Source organism: Alosa pseudoharengus, unplaced genomic scaffold, assembly GCF_046254945.1.
Source record: "Alosa pseudoharengus isolate Yale_2024_CS ecotype anadromous, Long Island Sound unplaced genomic scaffold, YU_APseudo_1.1 YU_APseudo_1.1_scf_9, whole genome shotgun sequence".
Taxonomy (NCBI): domain Eukaryota; kingdom Metazoa; phylum Chordata; class Actinopteri; order Clupeiformes; family Clupeidae; genus Alosa; species Alosa pseudoharengus.
This window is the reverse complement of record NW_027468881.1, coordinates 12,447,135-12,464,634: the sequence shown is the minus strand read 5'-3', so window position 1 is coordinate 12,464,634 and position 17,500 is coordinate 12,447,135. Positions and strand designations below refer to the sequence as shown.

The 17,500-nt window shown below is 46.4% G+C and overlaps 1 protein-coding gene across 1 annotated transcript in view; it reads right to left on the bottom strand.

Annotated features, from left to right (window-relative positions):
• The window catches only part of cacna2d3a (calcium channel, voltage-dependent, alpha 2/delta subunit 3a), a 176,895-nt gene that overhangs the window by 54,015 nt on the left and 105,380 nt on the right, over positions 1–17,500 (bottom strand). Inside the window, exons 14-26 of the mRNA XM_076277113.1 lie at positions 16,995–17,012; positions 11,585–11,656; positions 11,300–11,380; positions 9,915–9,989; positions 6,403–6,486; positions 6,061–6,132; positions 5,599–5,660; positions 4,977–5,044; positions 3,197–3,242; positions 2,738–2,835; positions 2,038–2,131; positions 1,475–1,570; positions 1,173–1,294 (exon numbers count right to left, since the gene is read on the bottom strand). Of these exons, the coding sequence (XP_076133228.1) occupies positions 1,173–1,294; positions 1,475–1,570; positions 2,038–2,131; positions 2,738–2,835; positions 3,197–3,242; positions 4,977–5,044; positions 5,599–5,660; positions 6,061–6,132; positions 6,403–6,486; positions 9,915–9,989; positions 11,300–11,380; positions 11,585–11,656; positions 16,995–17,012 (988 nt within the window). The remainder of the gene's footprint in view (positions 1–1,172; positions 1,295–1,474; positions 1,571–2,037; positions 2,132–2,737; positions 2,836–3,196; positions 3,243–4,976; positions 5,045–5,598; positions 5,661–6,060; positions 6,133–6,402; positions 6,487–9,914; positions 9,990–11,299; positions 11,381–11,584; positions 11,657–16,994; positions 17,013–17,500) is intronic.

The following is a 17,500-nucleotide window of genomic DNA, read 5'->3' as shown; positions in this document are numbered from 1 at the left end:
CGTGGCCTTGATGGAGATAAGCCACATGTGACTGACCATGGAAGACTTTCTCCTCCGCAGAACGTCCATTCTAATCTCCATCTAATCACCCACCCCCCCAAAAAAAACCTTACCACATCACACCATACCACACTCACACACACATACACACACACACACACACACACACACACACACTCAACACCCCAAATGGTTCCTCCTCTAAGTCTTGCACTGCTGGCTTTTTGAGGTAATCCCCTGAAGTGGCCGAAGGAAATCAGTGCTGAGCCATGGGCCACTTAGGCCCCTAAGAGGGAGACAGAGGGAGAGAGAGACAGAGAGAGGGGGAGGGAGAGAAAAAAGAAAGGGATAGAGAGGGAGAGAGAGACAGAGAGAGGGAGAGGGAGAGAAAAAAGAAAGGGAGAGAGAGGGAGAGAGAGACAGAGAGAGGGAGAGGGAGAGAAAAAAGAAAGGGGGAGAGAGGGAGAGAGAGACAGAGAGAGGGAGAGGGAGAGAAAAAAGAAAGGGATAGAGAGGGAGAGGAGCCACCCGTCCGCCGCTGCTATCTCCCCCTAATCAGAACACTGGCTCCACAGCCACAGAGCTGCACACAGCACAGCACAGCCTTCTGACATTTACAAAACCCACAGGGATGGAGACAGAGAGAGACAGAAATAAAGGGAAAAAAGAGAGAGAGAGACTATGAAAGAGAGAAAACGAGAGAATGAGAGAGAGAAAGGAAGGAGGGAAGACAAAAGAGAGAAGGAGGAGGAGGACAGAGAGAACACTCTAAGCTGTGCAGCTTGTCTCAGAGGTGTTGTATTTGTGTTGATACGTTTCCACATACCGAACCAAAGAGGGAGATTTGAGATATGTGTTCACTTGGACTGGGGGAATTGTGAAGCATGATATATTTTCTGAGAGGTGAATGAAAAGTGACTTGTGGGAGTGTGGTAGAGTGTGTGGGAGTGTGTGTGTGTGTGTGTGTGTGTGTGTGTGTGTGTCCTACAATATCCTTGTGTCTGTATGCGTGTGTGTTGTTTTTGTGACTGTGCATTTCTTTAGTGTGGTACTTTGAGTCTATGTGTGAGGATGCTTAAAGGTATCTGTCTAAATGTGTGTATGTATGTATGTGTGTGTGTATACTGTATGTGTGTGTGTGTGTGTGTGTGTGTGTGTGTGTGTGTGCTTACCTGCGTTGAAAGGTAAAGAGTAGACGAAAGTGCCTGGCACTTGCTCTGCAGCCCTCTTGTACCACAGAGGGAAGTGGTCGGCTGTAAACACTCCCTCTTTATCTTCAGCTGTCAGGAAGTCTCTTATAACACACACACACACACACACACACACACACACACACACACACACACACACACACACACACACACACACACACACACACACAACCATTATTCAACTTCATTTAACACTCCCCAAAATCTATACATTCACAGAGGTATCTACCAGACACATTAACACCCACCAACCCGCTACTTACGGACTGCTCAGCTGATCAGGCACCACAAACAAGTTTATCCGCGATAGGCCGGTCCGAGTGCCCAGGTAGGCGATCTCCACCCCCTTGTCAGAGTTCCTGCAACCAAGTGGACACAGAGGTGGCGATGACAAGGACGCCTCTCCGGATTTGACCGTCCGCCAGCCATGGCTCCCCCCCTCAGCATTCCACATACGCAGCATAATATATAGCGAGGCCACGCCAGCCAGCGTGGATCTCAATAATCTGACCGAGACACTCTGACAAGCCATAAAGTGTCCGGCGCTGTGGCCACTCGGCACATGATAAAATGTTGGGAAGGGGGAAAAAAATGTGTATGAGGGTTTGTGTTGCACACGAAACATGAGAGTGGAAGTGAACAACAAAGATGAGGAACAGAGAGGAGGAGATAGAGAGACTGAATAAACTGCAGGAAGAAGACAACTGAAAGAAAACACTGGAAAAAAATAAATAAAAGACTGAAAGAAAGAAAAAAGAAAGAAAGAAAGAGAGACAAAAGCATGAACAAGACAAATGAAGGTGAAAGAAAGAATCCGAGTGCATACTCTGATTTGTTGAGAGCCAGGCTTGTCCAGTATGCCTCCAAGGGAGCCGTTACCACGGCATCAAACAGCACCTCCTGAATCAGCTCCTTGTCACCTATGACAACAACAACAACCAGGAACACAACAATAGCATCAGAAAACAAACCAACGCAACCTACATCAATAGAAAGAGTGTGGAGAAATGCATGAGATTAGACTATGTAATGCAGTTACTGAGTGAGTGAGTGAGTGAGTGAGTGAGTGAGTGAGTGAGTGAGTGAGTGAGTGAGTGAGTGAGTGAGTGAGTGAGTGATTGAGTGAGTGAGTGAGTGAGTTATTGTGTATGTTAGTGCGAGTGCAGCTGAAGTGAATGAAATTATATTGGATATCAAAAGGTATTGAGATAGCTGGATATGAGAATGACAGTGACTTGTTATGCAAGTCAGTGAGTGAGTCCAAGAAGAGAAGAGAAAAGAAGTGTGAGAGTCAAAGAGTGAGTGAGTGAGTGAGTGAGTGAGTGAGTGGGTGAGTGAGTGAGTGAGTCAGTAAGTGAGTGAGTGAGTGAGTGAGTGAGTGAGTGAGTCAGTAAGTGAGTCAATAAGTGAGTCAATAAGTGAGTGAGTGAGTGAGTGAGTGAGTGAGTGGTTGAATGAGTAAGTTGTTGACTGAGTGAGTGTAGTCAGTATAACTAAAGACTACCGTATAATCCGGCTGTACTCACACTTGAGGTGTGGCTCTCGGCCACTGAGGTAGAGCTTGATGGCTTCAGTCTGGGACAGGTAACGATGCTCAGGGTGCTCGTCTGTGTTGCAGTAGGTCCTGCAGGTCACAAACACACACGATAAATACACAAACAGAAACACAAGGACATGGACATGCAGGAATAGACGGCTGCACATGTACTGTATATGCAAGCATGGACGGTATACCCATGCACATAAACCCTTCATAATTTTGCACAAAACCTCAAAGAAACGCAAAGCAGTAACACAAACAGATCCATTACCAGTCTGACAAAGCAAACAGAGGAGCAAAACAACATAACCCAAATTCCAAACAAGCTGTTCTTCACACACACACACACACACACACACACACACACATGAAAGGACCGCCACAAGAGGTCCACACACTCAATGAAAAAAGCATGCTGGGAACTCAGCGTGTGTGTGAGCCTTACCACTCATCTGCCAAGGCCACATCAGGGTGCTCCAGGTCATGTAATCCTAAAAAACACACACAAACACACACACAGACAGTTACCCATGAGCCTTTGGGATAGTGCTTTGCAAACCGCAGGTTGACAGAGTCCCACACCATCTGCGTTCTTACGGAGATGGGCTGTCCCTGGCGACGCCGTGTCGCCACAAGGTCTGTCAGCGCCGCGTGGTATGTTGCGTGATAAATGGCCATAAACACACTCATCGAGGTGTGCGTGCCATTGTGCATTAACGCACACATACACAGACACAGACATACACATCCTCACACACACGTACACACACACACACACACACACACACACACACACACACACACACACACACACACACACACACACACACACACACACACACACACACACACACACACACACACACACACACACACACACACACACACACAAACACACACACAAACACACACACACACAATTTAGTTAATCAAAACTTTGTAAGCCATTCCAGGGCAACATCAAAACAACTGAAAAACTTTAGAAATGTTGGCAAGCAGTCCCAACAAATAAATCAAAATAACTCCATCAAAAAATAACAACACAACAGCTTGCTGAGAGGAAAATATGAGTCCCTAATTTCCTTCTAATTGCACATCTAATGTTGTACTGCTAGCAGCTCCACAGCAGCAGACCGCAGATGCAGGATATGCCCCATAGCTAACGAGGGGCAGCTCAACAGACATCCTAGTGCATGTGTGTGTGTGTGTGTGTGTGTGTGTGTGTGGACTGGGTTACTATGCATATGTGTGTGTGTGTGTGTGTGTGTGTGTGTGTGTGTGTGTGTGTGTGTGTGTGTACAAGTTTGTGTACAAGTTTGTGTGAGTATATATATATACATTTGTGTGTGTGTCTGTGTGTCTGTGTGTCCATGTGTATTTGAGCGAGTGTGTGTGTGTGTGTGTGTGTCTGTGTGTGTGTGTGTGCGTGTGTGTGTGTGTGTGTGTGTGTGTGTGTGTGTGTGTGTGTGTGTGTGCTGAATGTGTGTTTGGGGCGTGAGGTCTGTCCAGCCCAGCAGGCCTATAATAACTGTATTGCATGAGAGCAGATGTGATCATTCCCCCATAATCCCTGTGTGTGCCCCGGACACTCTGCTCTCCTCCGCTCCCCTCCGCTCCTCTCTACCCGGCTTTTCATTCATAATTCATCGGCTGTGCGGGATGAAAAATGTCCGTTTCTATCAGTCCTGACATCTCTTAACATGGGGGAAACGCCAAGTCATGCTCCCGTCGTCCCGCCTGCCAACCCGTGTTTTGAAATGCGCACGCCGTGTGTGAGGATGAATATTAACACGCATGATCCTGGGGGAACCGCAAGGAAGTGCACGGGTACCTGGCAAAAACATACAGACGCACACACACATACACACACACACACACTAACACACATGCTTATATATACAGCCACATATATTCTCTCACACACGCACACACAGACACACACAGGCTTAGGCACCCCCTCTCAAACATAACCAAGGCACTTAACTTCCTCTGTGAAATAAACAAAGCAGAAAAAGAAGAAGAAAAAAACACTTTTGTATAAGGCTAGGGTGAAAGTGAGAGAGACTGTCAGAAAGTTGGACATATAGAAAAACAGCAGCATTTAGACAAAAGATTCAAGTGTGTTCCACTCTAAAATCTTTAGACCCCCCCCCCCCCCCCCCCCTTTGTGTATGTGTATGTGTACTGTATGTGTCTTATGTGTAATGCTGTGTGGGGACTCTTACCTTCCTCTATAGTGACACTCCCTCTGAAGAAATATTTCCCATGTCCCCTGGAAAGAGCCACCCCTAGACTGCAGAGAGAACGCAACAGACATTAACAAAGCCCCTTATTCTCTATTGCGTCCCGTAGACCATGCTATGTGAAACCATGTTACGACCCGGGAGGTGACTCTGCTGGCCCATCTTTGGAGATCATCTTCTCTGGGAAAAGTGACTGCTGTGTGCTACTCCCAACCTCTACATTCATGGTACAAACACCAATGGAGGAGTACCAATGTCACCGCCAGACTATTGGTCGGCCTGGAGTCAACTTTAATAGTGTCAGCTAAATTGTGTGCCTCAGCTAAATACCAGTCAACTTTTAACTTCTACTCAAAATGGACTGCTTACTATCTTACTGCTTGACTGTGAGTGTGTGTGTGTGTGTGTGTGTGTGTGTGTGTGTGTGTGTGTGTGTGTGTGTGTGTGTGTGTGTGTGTGTGTGTGTTCGTGTGTGTGTGTGTGTGTGTGTGTGTGTCAGACAGAGAAACTGGATGCTAACAAAAACCAAATAAAGTTGTGAGGACTGAAAAATACTCATTTAATTATCCATTTCCTGTGAAACAAAGACATCCATAGACCTTACCTGAAGGGGGTCCCCTTTATGTCCGTGTAGTAGTAGTCATTGTGCAGGACCAGAACACGTCTCTGTAAGTGCACACACACACACACACACACACACACACACACACACACACACACACACACACACACACACACACACACACCTTTTCAAATGCCATTTGTGGGTTGATGTTGGAGAAAGGGCATGTTGTAATGGCGGGGAGTGGGAGAGGGCTGTGAGATGAGGACTCATTCTTCCTCTCAGCAGGGCTTTGGATGGCTCTCTCCGCTACACAAACATCCTCAGCAACTCTCCAGCACTACTTCTACTCCAACCGACACACTCCACAGCCACTTTTGAAGCACTTAGCGCAATAAAGCCGTCATTAAAGATAATTATGAGTGCTCTCTGTCACTTTATATGGCTACATTTAAAATGACATTTTCCCCTGCTTTTTATGCCATTTTGCTTCGCTCTGCTTACCCCTTTATCGATAGTTTTCTTGACCTCCATCGAGAAAGTTCCGGTCTTCCTGTTCACCATGGCATTTCGCAACTGAAAATGACAAGATGTGTGTCACATTTCACTTACAGCATATCCATCAGTTTTAAATGGTTTAAAACCAGCATGTGCATCTTGGATACAGATAGATTGTGGGGAAATATCAGGTCACTGGATTGTATGACAGCTATGGTTAAAATATACCATAAACTGGGTGATCAGACATCCTTAAATGATCAGAGTTCCTTATTTATACTCCCTGTATTTATACTCCCTGAAAACCCTGCACTTCTACTGTAGAGAGCTGTGAAGGGCTGAACTCACCATGTCTTCCTTGTCCTCCCACTCCACCTCCGACAGATCCACACTGCTGTAGTTGGGCTTCTTCCTCTTCTTCCCCTCTTCATACTGGCAATGGAGAACGACAAACACACTCGTCACAAACCTCTCACTCTGCACTCTGTTCATTCTCATGCTAATCTCAGGTAGGGATATCAGTGAGGAAGAGCAGTCTATCTGGCAGACTTATCATCATGGATCCCTCAAAGCTTTTCAGCACGAGCTGATGTTGGATATTGGCTCATTGGGGCAGTAATTAAAAAAGATCGTACTGTGTTAATCGTGAAATGTTGTTTGCGTCACTGCACACACTGCTTCACCTTCGTGTTTACTCTTCAGAGAGGGGGGAAGGCCCACTGAGGGGACAGCTGTTAAAAATCACACCGTGCAGGATATGCCGTCCATCCTGCTAAAGGAGTCAAAGGCTCCCCTGCACAGTCACACACTGCCCTCTAGTGTCCATTGTGGAAAACATCAGGAATATAGAGACTGGTGCTTATGGGTGAACTATGCTAACCTGACACACACATAAACATAAACACAGACACAGAAACACGAAACCAAACACACACACAAACATGCACAAAGGGTCGCATTCCTGCTACTGATCATAAGAAGGCTTAAGGGTGCCACACACTTAGGGTGCCATTAGAAAACAGCGGAAATGAAAATAATCAAATGTCGGTAGCAGAGTGTGCCGCACTACTGTCAGGCTGGAGGCCCTAGGGCTGTGCAGACCCCTGCTGCTGCAGTTTTAGCGGACTGTGGCGCCCATTAGAGATATTTGGGAATAGCTGGGATTGCAACAGAGCTACCTACAGGCTGGAGCCGGGACTAGCAGCACACAACTCTCCCTCTGTGTCATAAGAAAGCATAAGCCCAGGGGCTGTGTAAAGCAGGCCCTCGCTGCAGCACTTTCAGCAGACTGTGGTGGTGGCAGGAGCATTGTTTTATGCTGTTGTACACCAGGGTGACAACAATACTCCAATTGAAGCAACCCACTCAGATAAACTCATCTGAAAGCCTGGCTTCTCTGGGGCCATTCACACAGAAAGGACCACTCAGCACAATAGTTAACACTACTATACAGAAACATGTCTCAACACTTCATAACACTGGCAACCAAGCTCTGGGGTCTGGAGTGTATTTTCCATCAGCTGCTCTCAAACTAAGGATGAACCAGATGAACGAGCAGGGTGGGACATGTTATGCTTTACATAGTAGCTATGCAGTTTTATACACATTTGTTTTCATGTATAATATGCACATACTGTATACATGTACATGTATGCGTGTATGAATGTACATATGTGTGTGTGTGTGAGTGTGTGTGTGTGTGTGTGTGTGTGTGTGTGTGTGTGTGTGTGTGTGTGTGTGTTTGTCTTTTCTGTCTGTCTGTCATATTTACTGCGTCCACCTGTTCCATCTCTCTCTTTGATTCACTGTTAAGATACGCTTGCAAATCATCTCTCCTATCTAATATCCTGGACTGAGTAATGGGAGAGGGAATCTCTCTTTCTCTCTTTCTCTTTACACAACAAACAAAAGTCTATGACACCAAACTCTGAGGCCAACCCTCATATCCACTCCCGCCTGCCTCCATCACCCGCTCTCTTTCACCTCCATGTTCTCCTATCCCTCTATCTCTCAGCACCTCCTCCCCAGGCCAGAATCGATCAATCCCTCCGTTTCGTCATCTTACAATTTGTCGGCCGCATCTCCCATCTTTTCTAATGCTTCCATCATTTCCCCCCTGTTTCAGTCATCTCTGTTCACAGCATGTCTTCTCTTCATCCTGCTACCATGGGGGGGCTGCTCTCCTGTCAGTCAGGTGAGATAGCTGTGTGAGGCCATGTCTCTCGCCCGCCCTCTCTCACTGACCCAGGCTGACTGTCTGTTGCTTCCCATCCAGGCCTCCCATCAGGATGGCTTGTTATCTCAGTGATTCTCCTTGTTATCTCAGCGATCTCCCATTTCTCTTTCAGCTGCTGTTCTCTCTCTCTCTCTCTCTCTCTCTCTCTCTCTCCATGTTGTTTTTCCTCTCTGTCTGCCTGTCTCTCATTCTCTCTGTCCAATCGTCCTTCTCCTCTTCTAGTTTTGGAATAGATATGGACCTTGGAGGAGCTCCATCCTGAACCTCATGGTTCTCTCTTTGTCACCTTGGCCCTCTGCTGTTGTTGTCCGAATGTGGTTTCCCGTCTCGTTCACCTGTGTCCACCTCATCCTTTCCCACCCTAGCAGGCGGAGGAAATTGCCAGCGCCCATAATGATGGGGCAAGCCTGGGCAAGCTGAAACATATAAGGATGCACTCACTGACCTGTTCCATCTCTCTCACTCTCTCTCTCTCTCTCTCTCCCTGAAAATTCAATAATACTCCGGATTACTGCCTGAAATGAAGTATCACCATTGTTTTAATTTGTCTGTGCAATCAAATCTAGATCTAAGTCATGGTTGCCTGGTAAATCTCCTTTTCTTACTTAACTAAATAGAGAGAATCTCTGCATTTCTTTTTTTAGAAAAAAAAAACACTCTTGCCAAGTTTCCAAGTTTCACTTATTGCCAGGATGTATTTTTTCAAAAAGTAAATGTAGCATGGAATAGGCTGGTTTGGAGCCATCCATTACTCTGCACTTCTTAAACCAAACACCTATCTGTCACATACAATCTACCCACACTCAAACTCAAACTCTTCAGATTAACACGCAGGAACACCTGTGATAAAATGCTTTCGAAAAGGAGAAAGAATTCGATCCTAACCACGTCAGTTGGCCAACAGGCTCTTGCTGGCAGGGTGGGCTAGCGAAAGGGAGCATCTGCGTGGTGAGGTATGCAGGGGGGGCCAAAGGGGTCTGCAGGGCTTGACAGAACTATGATTTAACCCCAACACATTTCCAAATACCCATTCATCTAAGCGCATGAAGCGTGGCCTGGAACCCTTTCATTATCACTTAAACACATCTCATTTGGGCTCCTAATTAGATGGCGATTAAGAGCTGGCACTGGGAGGCCGAGGCTGGCTGGCAGACAGGCTTGTCTCTCTCGCTCCAGGTTTCTCCGGACTGGGGAGAGACAAAAATACAAATCCCAGGAAGACAATGGCTCTAATCACTGCCATTCAGGAGAGGGGGAGTGTGTGAGTGTGTGTGTGAGTGTGTGTGTGTGTGTGTGTGTGTGTGTGTGTGTGTGTGTGTGTGTGTGTGTGTGTGTGTGTGTGTGTGTGTGAGTGTGTGTGGTGGGGGGCGGAGTCCATCGTCAGTCCTAAGCAAAGGGCAGATCAATTCACTGCTTAAATACCAGAACACATGAGGATGCACACATACACACACACTCACAAATGACATGCACATACACACACTCACAAAGAGCATACAGTTCTGACTAATATCCCCAAACAAGGAAATGTTCACAGTTCACAAATGAAACAGTTGCACTCCTGATACACACATATTCTGATATACACATAAAGAGACGTTTAGCTAAAGGGTGAAATATTTACCAATGGTCTCAGGTCTGGGTGGGTAAGGATGTAGCCGTTGTTGGTTATGGCAAAGGCATATCCATGGATGCCCAGCTAGAAGTAAACACAAACATACACACAATCATGAAAACGCAGAAAAACAACACATTTCACACTAGCTCTAGTCAGCACATCACATCAAACACGTCTTTTTATTATCAATCTAATATCAGAGGCCCAATCAAGCTCATTGCAATTTTCAGCTGGGAGGAAGTGCATTGAGGAATAGAGGGGGATTTCCACGTCGACCCATTGATGGCAATCATACAAAGCGCCGAGCGGGGTGCAACATTCATTTCCTGACACGCGCCGTCATCAGGGAGGGCTTCGTTGAATAACACATTTCAAATGTCAAACAAAGACTCTGGCACAAAGCCTTCTCATCTCCTCTTAATGATATTTCAGAAATTAACTTCCAACCCCCCCTCCCCCTACTCACACACACAACAGACCCACAGACACACACAAACCCTCTGGGTGTGGGTCGCAGTCAGCAGAGCATCAACGCTACAATTTTGCTGCCACTCTTGGCGCGCTCCATGAAGAAGGAGCGTAAAAGCAATCAGACAAAAGGGAAAACAAAACGCACTCGGAACCCCACTGCTGACAGACGAGACGCCGCCGAGGCGCAGGATCAAGACTTGTACATATAAATCAATATTGAGCAACCAGAGCCATACATATGCAGATGGGTAGAATTCCACTGTAATCAGTCAAGTGATGACAGTTCTGTGTTTATAATATGTGTGTTTGACATACAGGGTCGACATGAAGACAATTTAAATGTAAAGCCATTAAAGCCTAGTCCGAAGTAAACTTTGGGATTGATGATTTAAAGGTAGGGTAAGCAATGCTAAGCGATTTCTAACATGCAATACTTTGGGCATCACCCAGCATTGCTTACCTTATCTATTTACTAACGCTATTTACTAAATCAACGCAGGCCGCTGCTGTAACAGGGAAGCTGTAACAAGGAAGCTACACCAGGCGCGTAACTGAAGCTTTCCGTTTGTGTTGCGTCTGCTTAAAAAATTAGCTTCCACTTTAATCAAAGGTATACACCTGACGTGACTGCGGCGCGTACGTTCGAAAAAAGGAAAAAAAAAAACACGGTGCCAATGGAGTGCTTCAGTTACATGCCCGGTGTAGCTTCCCTGTAATGCTGTGGTAGAGCTCCAGTCAGTTGAGCCGTTTATTTAGCTGAACAGGGAGCTGTCATGTGACAGACGTGATGTCTCTGTGTTTGTACTCTGGTGTTGTGGTCTGATGCGGTGCCTGTTCATGTGGGGGTCAGTTAGCCCGGGCAGCAAATTAGATTTGCTGCCCCTAGGGTGCGTCTGGATTTCTAGGCTAGGGGTCAGTACCTTCCATTTGGGGATGGCCTTCAGCAGCTCCGAGACAGGGACATCGGTGCCCACCACTCCCAGCAGGATGCCTCTGTTCCTCTGTCAATCAGACCAGACATGGGTCACATTTCAGCACAATGGCGGCAGCGATCATGCAGAAAACCTACATCCAGCACAAAGAGCCATGTGGGGGGTTATGAAGAACAATCGCCTGTGGCTGAGGGAAGAGCTCTTGGGCCACAAACAACAGTGAATCCCCTTTCATCTGCTATGATTGCAGTGACTGGGCCGGTGGCGACTCACCGTCTCATTCTTGGTGCTGAACACCGGCATGGCTACCGTGGTCATCATCACAGGGCCCCCGCTGTCCTCCATCTGAAGAAAAAAAGAACAGAGGGAGGGAGGGAGGGAGGGAGGGAGGGATAGACAGATCAGGGGTGAAGAGATGAAGACAGATGGTACGAGCCAACGCAGAAACAGGTCCTAACAGACCTCTGTGGTCCCTAAATGAAATATAAGCAGGAAGCCTGTGATCCACAGTGCTTCATCAACATTACCTCAACCATGACTCCCCTGAGCTCTCTCTGATTCCACAGTACTCCCTCTGAAGAGCTAGGGGATACTTCACAAGTGGCATGCTGTAGGGGTCCAAACATGTCTTCATATGATGCTCAGTGATTTTGTTTTCATTTCACATCCACTGAATGACTTCTGAGTTTCTTTGACCAGCATGTAGGGATACATTCTGAACCTCAGTACCAAGGCCACTAGAGTGGTTGTTATGGTAAAAAGCTAACAAGTTGTTTTTTTTTTTTTTTTAAGATGAGGTGAAATGGGTTGTCTTATAAACTCCTTGTAAACCAGATTCATTGCTGCAGGAGGCTTTAATGCCAAACAACAGGAACACCCTCCTAATCAAACCCTCTGTAACTGGTTAATAAAGACCGTTCACTGCTTTTATACACAAGTGCTATGTATTATGTCTACAGTATAGAGAGATGCCCTCTATTTCACTGTACGTTACTGTTAAGGTGATGATACATGGGGCAACTTTTTGGGCAATGTTGCTGGACAACCACATGACGGGTTACTGATTGGATTTTCATGAAAGCCTTGAAAACAGAAAAAGTAATTGTGGCTCAATATTGAAGGGAATGTGTCAGTCAGAACAACACCACTCAGGAACATTTCCCAGCAACGTTGCTGAAAAAGTTGCTTAGTGTATTATCAGCTTCACGGTGTTTTAGAAACAGACATACTAGTACAGGAGCTCATATACTGTATGTACTCCCCAGTATGCATACACGTCGTAAATGTGTCACATTGTGACCCCACCCATCCACCACCAATGCCCTCACCTGACGCTGTTCCTGCCAGAGAGCGCCTCTAAGGTCAATGCCCTCACTCTTGTCCTTGTGAGACTGTACACAGCTGACCTCTACCCTGGTTTGTTTGCCTGCGGAGAACACTCTGAGTTGTGGATCTATCCGCAGACAGATATAACGGTGGTAACACAGCATAGTCCCAGTGGGGGGCGACTGATCGATACGGACTCAGGACAGTCAGACGAGACACCCTCTCCTCCATAAATAAGATGCTATAAATGTCCTTATTCTCTCCACTATCACGTTCCACTGGTCTATATGGAGTGCATGGATTTTTACGCCACTGTTACCCAAGGTATATGACTTTGCACACTGTCATTTATACAGACCTGATGTGGTGCAATTACCAGTAATGTTGACCTGGAATGGCCTTCGTGGCCAAGATGGGGCTTCAAGGATGACAAATAATTGAATTAAACTCTCCGAGTCTGTGACACAGTTGCTTACAATGACTTTGTTTACATGCACTTTAGTATTTAGTAGGGTTCTGAAATCAGGATATGATGTTTACATGGGCAAATACAAAACTGGGATGCTAAAGTGCATGTAAATATAGTCAATGTTCTATTTTGTGTACTGATGGGTGAGAGGGAATATGTGTTACATGAAGAGAAAAGCTAGCAATGACAATGTGTGTGTGTGTGTGTGTGTGTGTGTGTGTGTGTGTGTGGTACGCTTGGTTTATCACAGTCGGGGGGCTCAGGTGAGGGGGAGCACAGACACACAGCTGTTGGGGAGACGGAGTAATTAGCAGCTGATGACAAATGCGGCTGGGGTAAAGAGATTCATTATCTCCCTCTGATCGAAACGAGAGAGGGCCTCTCTCTCTCTCTCTCTCTCTCTCACACACGCACACACACACACACACACATACACACAGGCCCATACTCAATCTGATTCTGAATCTGATCTCAACAATTACCATACACCTGTAGACAGATGGCCCTTTTTAACAACTACCATGTGCATGTTTTTGTAGGTGTGCCTGACAGATCAAAATGTTTTCTGAATGTTTTCTGAATCATCAAAGAGGAACTATAATTTATGCATTACGCAAAATAACTGTTCCATTTTCACACCGCAATAGATATTACTTTCATTCCATCTGTTTTTCTCCATCTGCTTCTTTCAACTAAAAATGTTGAAATAGGCCAATTGGGAACGATATAAATTCATTCCACTAAATTGAACGAGTTGGATTGACTGAGAAAGCCTCTAATTAGAGCCTAACTATCAATAGCAGATGCAGGTATCGTCAGAGGAATACAGCGATGACTGAAAGTGCAGTATGTACGTGGATGTGAAAGTGTTTTTGTGTGTATTTGGTGGCACAGACGCTTGTGAGATGAACTTGTACAGAAACAAACACAAAACCATATACACAAACACACACATTCACACACACACTCAACACACGGCACACATATAAATGCCGACACATTCTGTGTGCTATACCAGTATGCATCACTTACAGGGACAAAGAGGGGGAAAAAGAATGATATCAAGTTGGAGACTCATGATGTGACCCACAGAGCGTCCAAAGGGTCGTTGCAGAGCCAGGAAACCCAGAGGGGCATGAAAAGGGCCGAGGCCGCCGTTTCATTTTCGTTTCCTTCCCGATGTGGAGATGAGAGTGGGCTCCTGTCAGCCGCGTCCGCTCCTCCTCCTCCTCCTCCTCCTCCTCCTCTCTCTCTCCCTCAGGTCTCCAGGGGACACTGCCAGTCCCCGCGCTCTCGCTGGCCACTCACCTGCCACCTGCCACCCGCCACGCCGAGCCTATCTGGGTCGCCGAGATAAATGGAGCTCCTGTGCCCGTGGCGACCTCTGTTCCCGTGACGAGTCAGCTTAAAGATGAAAAGCCAGTGTCCTCTGAGAGGCGCGGACAGAATGTTCGATGTAAGCACAGTGAACAACGCTCAAGCACACGCGCAAGCATACATTATAGGAGATTTTCATACCTACATATAGATACATGAGTGGTCGACCTCTGCGGTCACTTCTCTGTGGTCTACCTCAGCATTCAGCCCTTTTAATCCACTTTCCCTCAGCCCCCTTTCTTCCATTCCCAACTGCGTGCACACAAACACACACACACATGCACACACAAACACACACACACACACACACACACACACACACACACACACACACTCCAATGTCAGTTCATCCCTTGCTGTGGAAAACAAAGCCCAATGAGGCGCAGGATGATTGATGAACCTCCTGGGCAGCGGACGACTTTCAGAAGAGACGGGCGGAGGCGGGCGAGCGAGCGCAGGGAGCCGACGCAACCTCTGGAACACTCCGACCGACAAGATCACCAACACCATCACCAGCACCACTCTGAGCATCACATCCAGCACAGCAGCTCCACCACCACCACTACCCACCCCCAGGAGAGAGAAGGAGGAGGCAGATACGGATCAGCCTTGAAAATCTCCAACCCCACCCGCCACATGGAGCTCAGAGATCAGGCCTGAACGTTAAGGAGGAAAGGCGGACAAACCCATTTGAGAGCAAACAGAGAGAGAGAGAGAGAGAGAGAGAGAGAGAGAGAGAGAGAGAGAGAGAGAGAGAGAGAGAGAGAGAGAGAATGAGACGTACACCAGGCAATAGGAGCTGATGAAAGAGAGAGACAGAGACAGAGAGAGAGAGAGAGAGAGACTAGGACCAGAGCCTCTGAGTCATAGTGGCGAAGAGAGATAAATATCTGATGGGAGTCCAGCAGCAAGTCCAATAGGCATCTACTCTGAGTCACGACGGGAAGGAGGGAGACGGCGCCGATCTGATCCGATCTGGGTCGTAAACAGGAAGAAGCGCCGATGCGTGGCATATCAAAATACTGCGAATCGTATTCTTGGCGGATCAAGGTGAACGGCAGTAAGAGTACAGTAATATGGGAGAAAGTAATTGGATGGTTATGCATTTCATATGGTATGAAATTAGCTCCTATAGTGGCTCTAGTTTCATAAAACCACCATCCCATCAAGTGTGTGATGTAAAACTCTGTGCCCTCTGTGTCTGGTGTGTGTGTGTGTGTATGTGGGAGCTAGTGTGTAGTGTGCTTTAGGTGAAAAATGTGACCCTTTGAACAGGCCCAAGCAGGTTTATAGTCAGCTTTAGTGTATGCACTATCAAACACACTGCTCCATAAGGCACCGCACATGCCCTATAGCTGCATTACTTACATGTCAGTGCTCTTTTCAGACGCATACACACACACACACACACACACACACACACACACACACACACACACACACACACACACACACACACACACACATACACACACACACACACTCACAAACACACACTCACAAACACACACACACACAGACACACACACACACACACACACAAAAACACAATTATAATTCACTGAGTAGTAGTGGTAGTGGTAGTAGTCCTGCGGAAGGGCAGAGATTGGGTCAGTGCATTGACCTGTTTCTGCCTGTGAGCACTTTCAGTGTAAGCACAGACCATTGAAAGTACACGTGTACACACAACACACATATATACACAAACGTATCGAGTAGGGGCACATATACAGTGCTCATACTTGACCACCGATACAGAATGGAGTATATGCACCGCAGCAGAAATGTGAATGATTAATGAGTGATATTGAGTGTATGTTTGTGTATGCAAATGAGAGTGTATGTGGTACATGTGTTTGTGCATGCATGCATTCATGAGTGTGTGTGTGTGTGTGTGTGTGTGTGTGTGTGTGTGTGTGTGTGTGTGTGTGTGTGTGTGACTGAATGAGTGACTGTGAAATGCACACACAAGCATGTTTCTGGAATGAAGAACATGCTGATGTGCAGAAGACCGTCAGATAGCATTCACACATGGACAAACTGTACAAAGCAAATAAGCTGCAAAGCTGCATCATCCCCAGTAAACAAGCCAGAGCTTCAATCTGCCCTATGGACCACTGAGCGGAAGACTGAGAACATCCATGGCCACAGATCACACACACACACACACACACACACACACACACACCCACACATACACGTTACTAAGGTCACGCATGACTGTGCACTGGCCAAACAGCGAAAGCATGAGCTTAGGAATGAGAACATGCGCTGACACATACACACATACTGTACACACAAACACACACAACCACACGCGCGCACACACACACACACACACACACACACACACACACACACACAGGTGATGCTTAGCATGTAGTGCCTCTGGCGACATAAAGTTGTTACCACATGGAGCATGGACAACACACACACAAGCACAATGTCCGTTGATGACTGTGAGCTCAAACCCTGCACAAGTGATGGGGAGGTTGATCACTGATGTTTTACCTGCTGAGCCTGAGGAAGCTAAGGCAAAGGAGAGATTCCAAAACAAACATACAAATACAGAGAGGAAAACAAAAACACACACAAACACAAACAAACAAACAAACAACAGCGGTCAGTGAACAGGATCAGTTCAACTGAGGGAAGAGCAACAGGATCAGTTCAACTGAGGGAAGAGCAACAGTTCAGAAAATGAACTTCTGTTGCTTTTTCCAATTCACTAGCAGAAAACAAAAATATCAGTGAGGAATGAATGTTATTTAAAAGATTAGATTGTTTGTGAAAATTGCAATGGTTCCTGCAGAGTCTCCCTGCCCCCAATGCAAAACAGTTATAGACTACAAGCCCCACACAGTAGCAATTTCAAATGTCTGTAAAAACTACTCGTAGGAATTCATTACCTGTCATATTATTAAGAACATTCAGCCAACATACAGTCAGATATCATTAAATTTTACACATGATTTTATGAGTACCGCTTTGTAAAGACAGCATTATAAAGAATAATT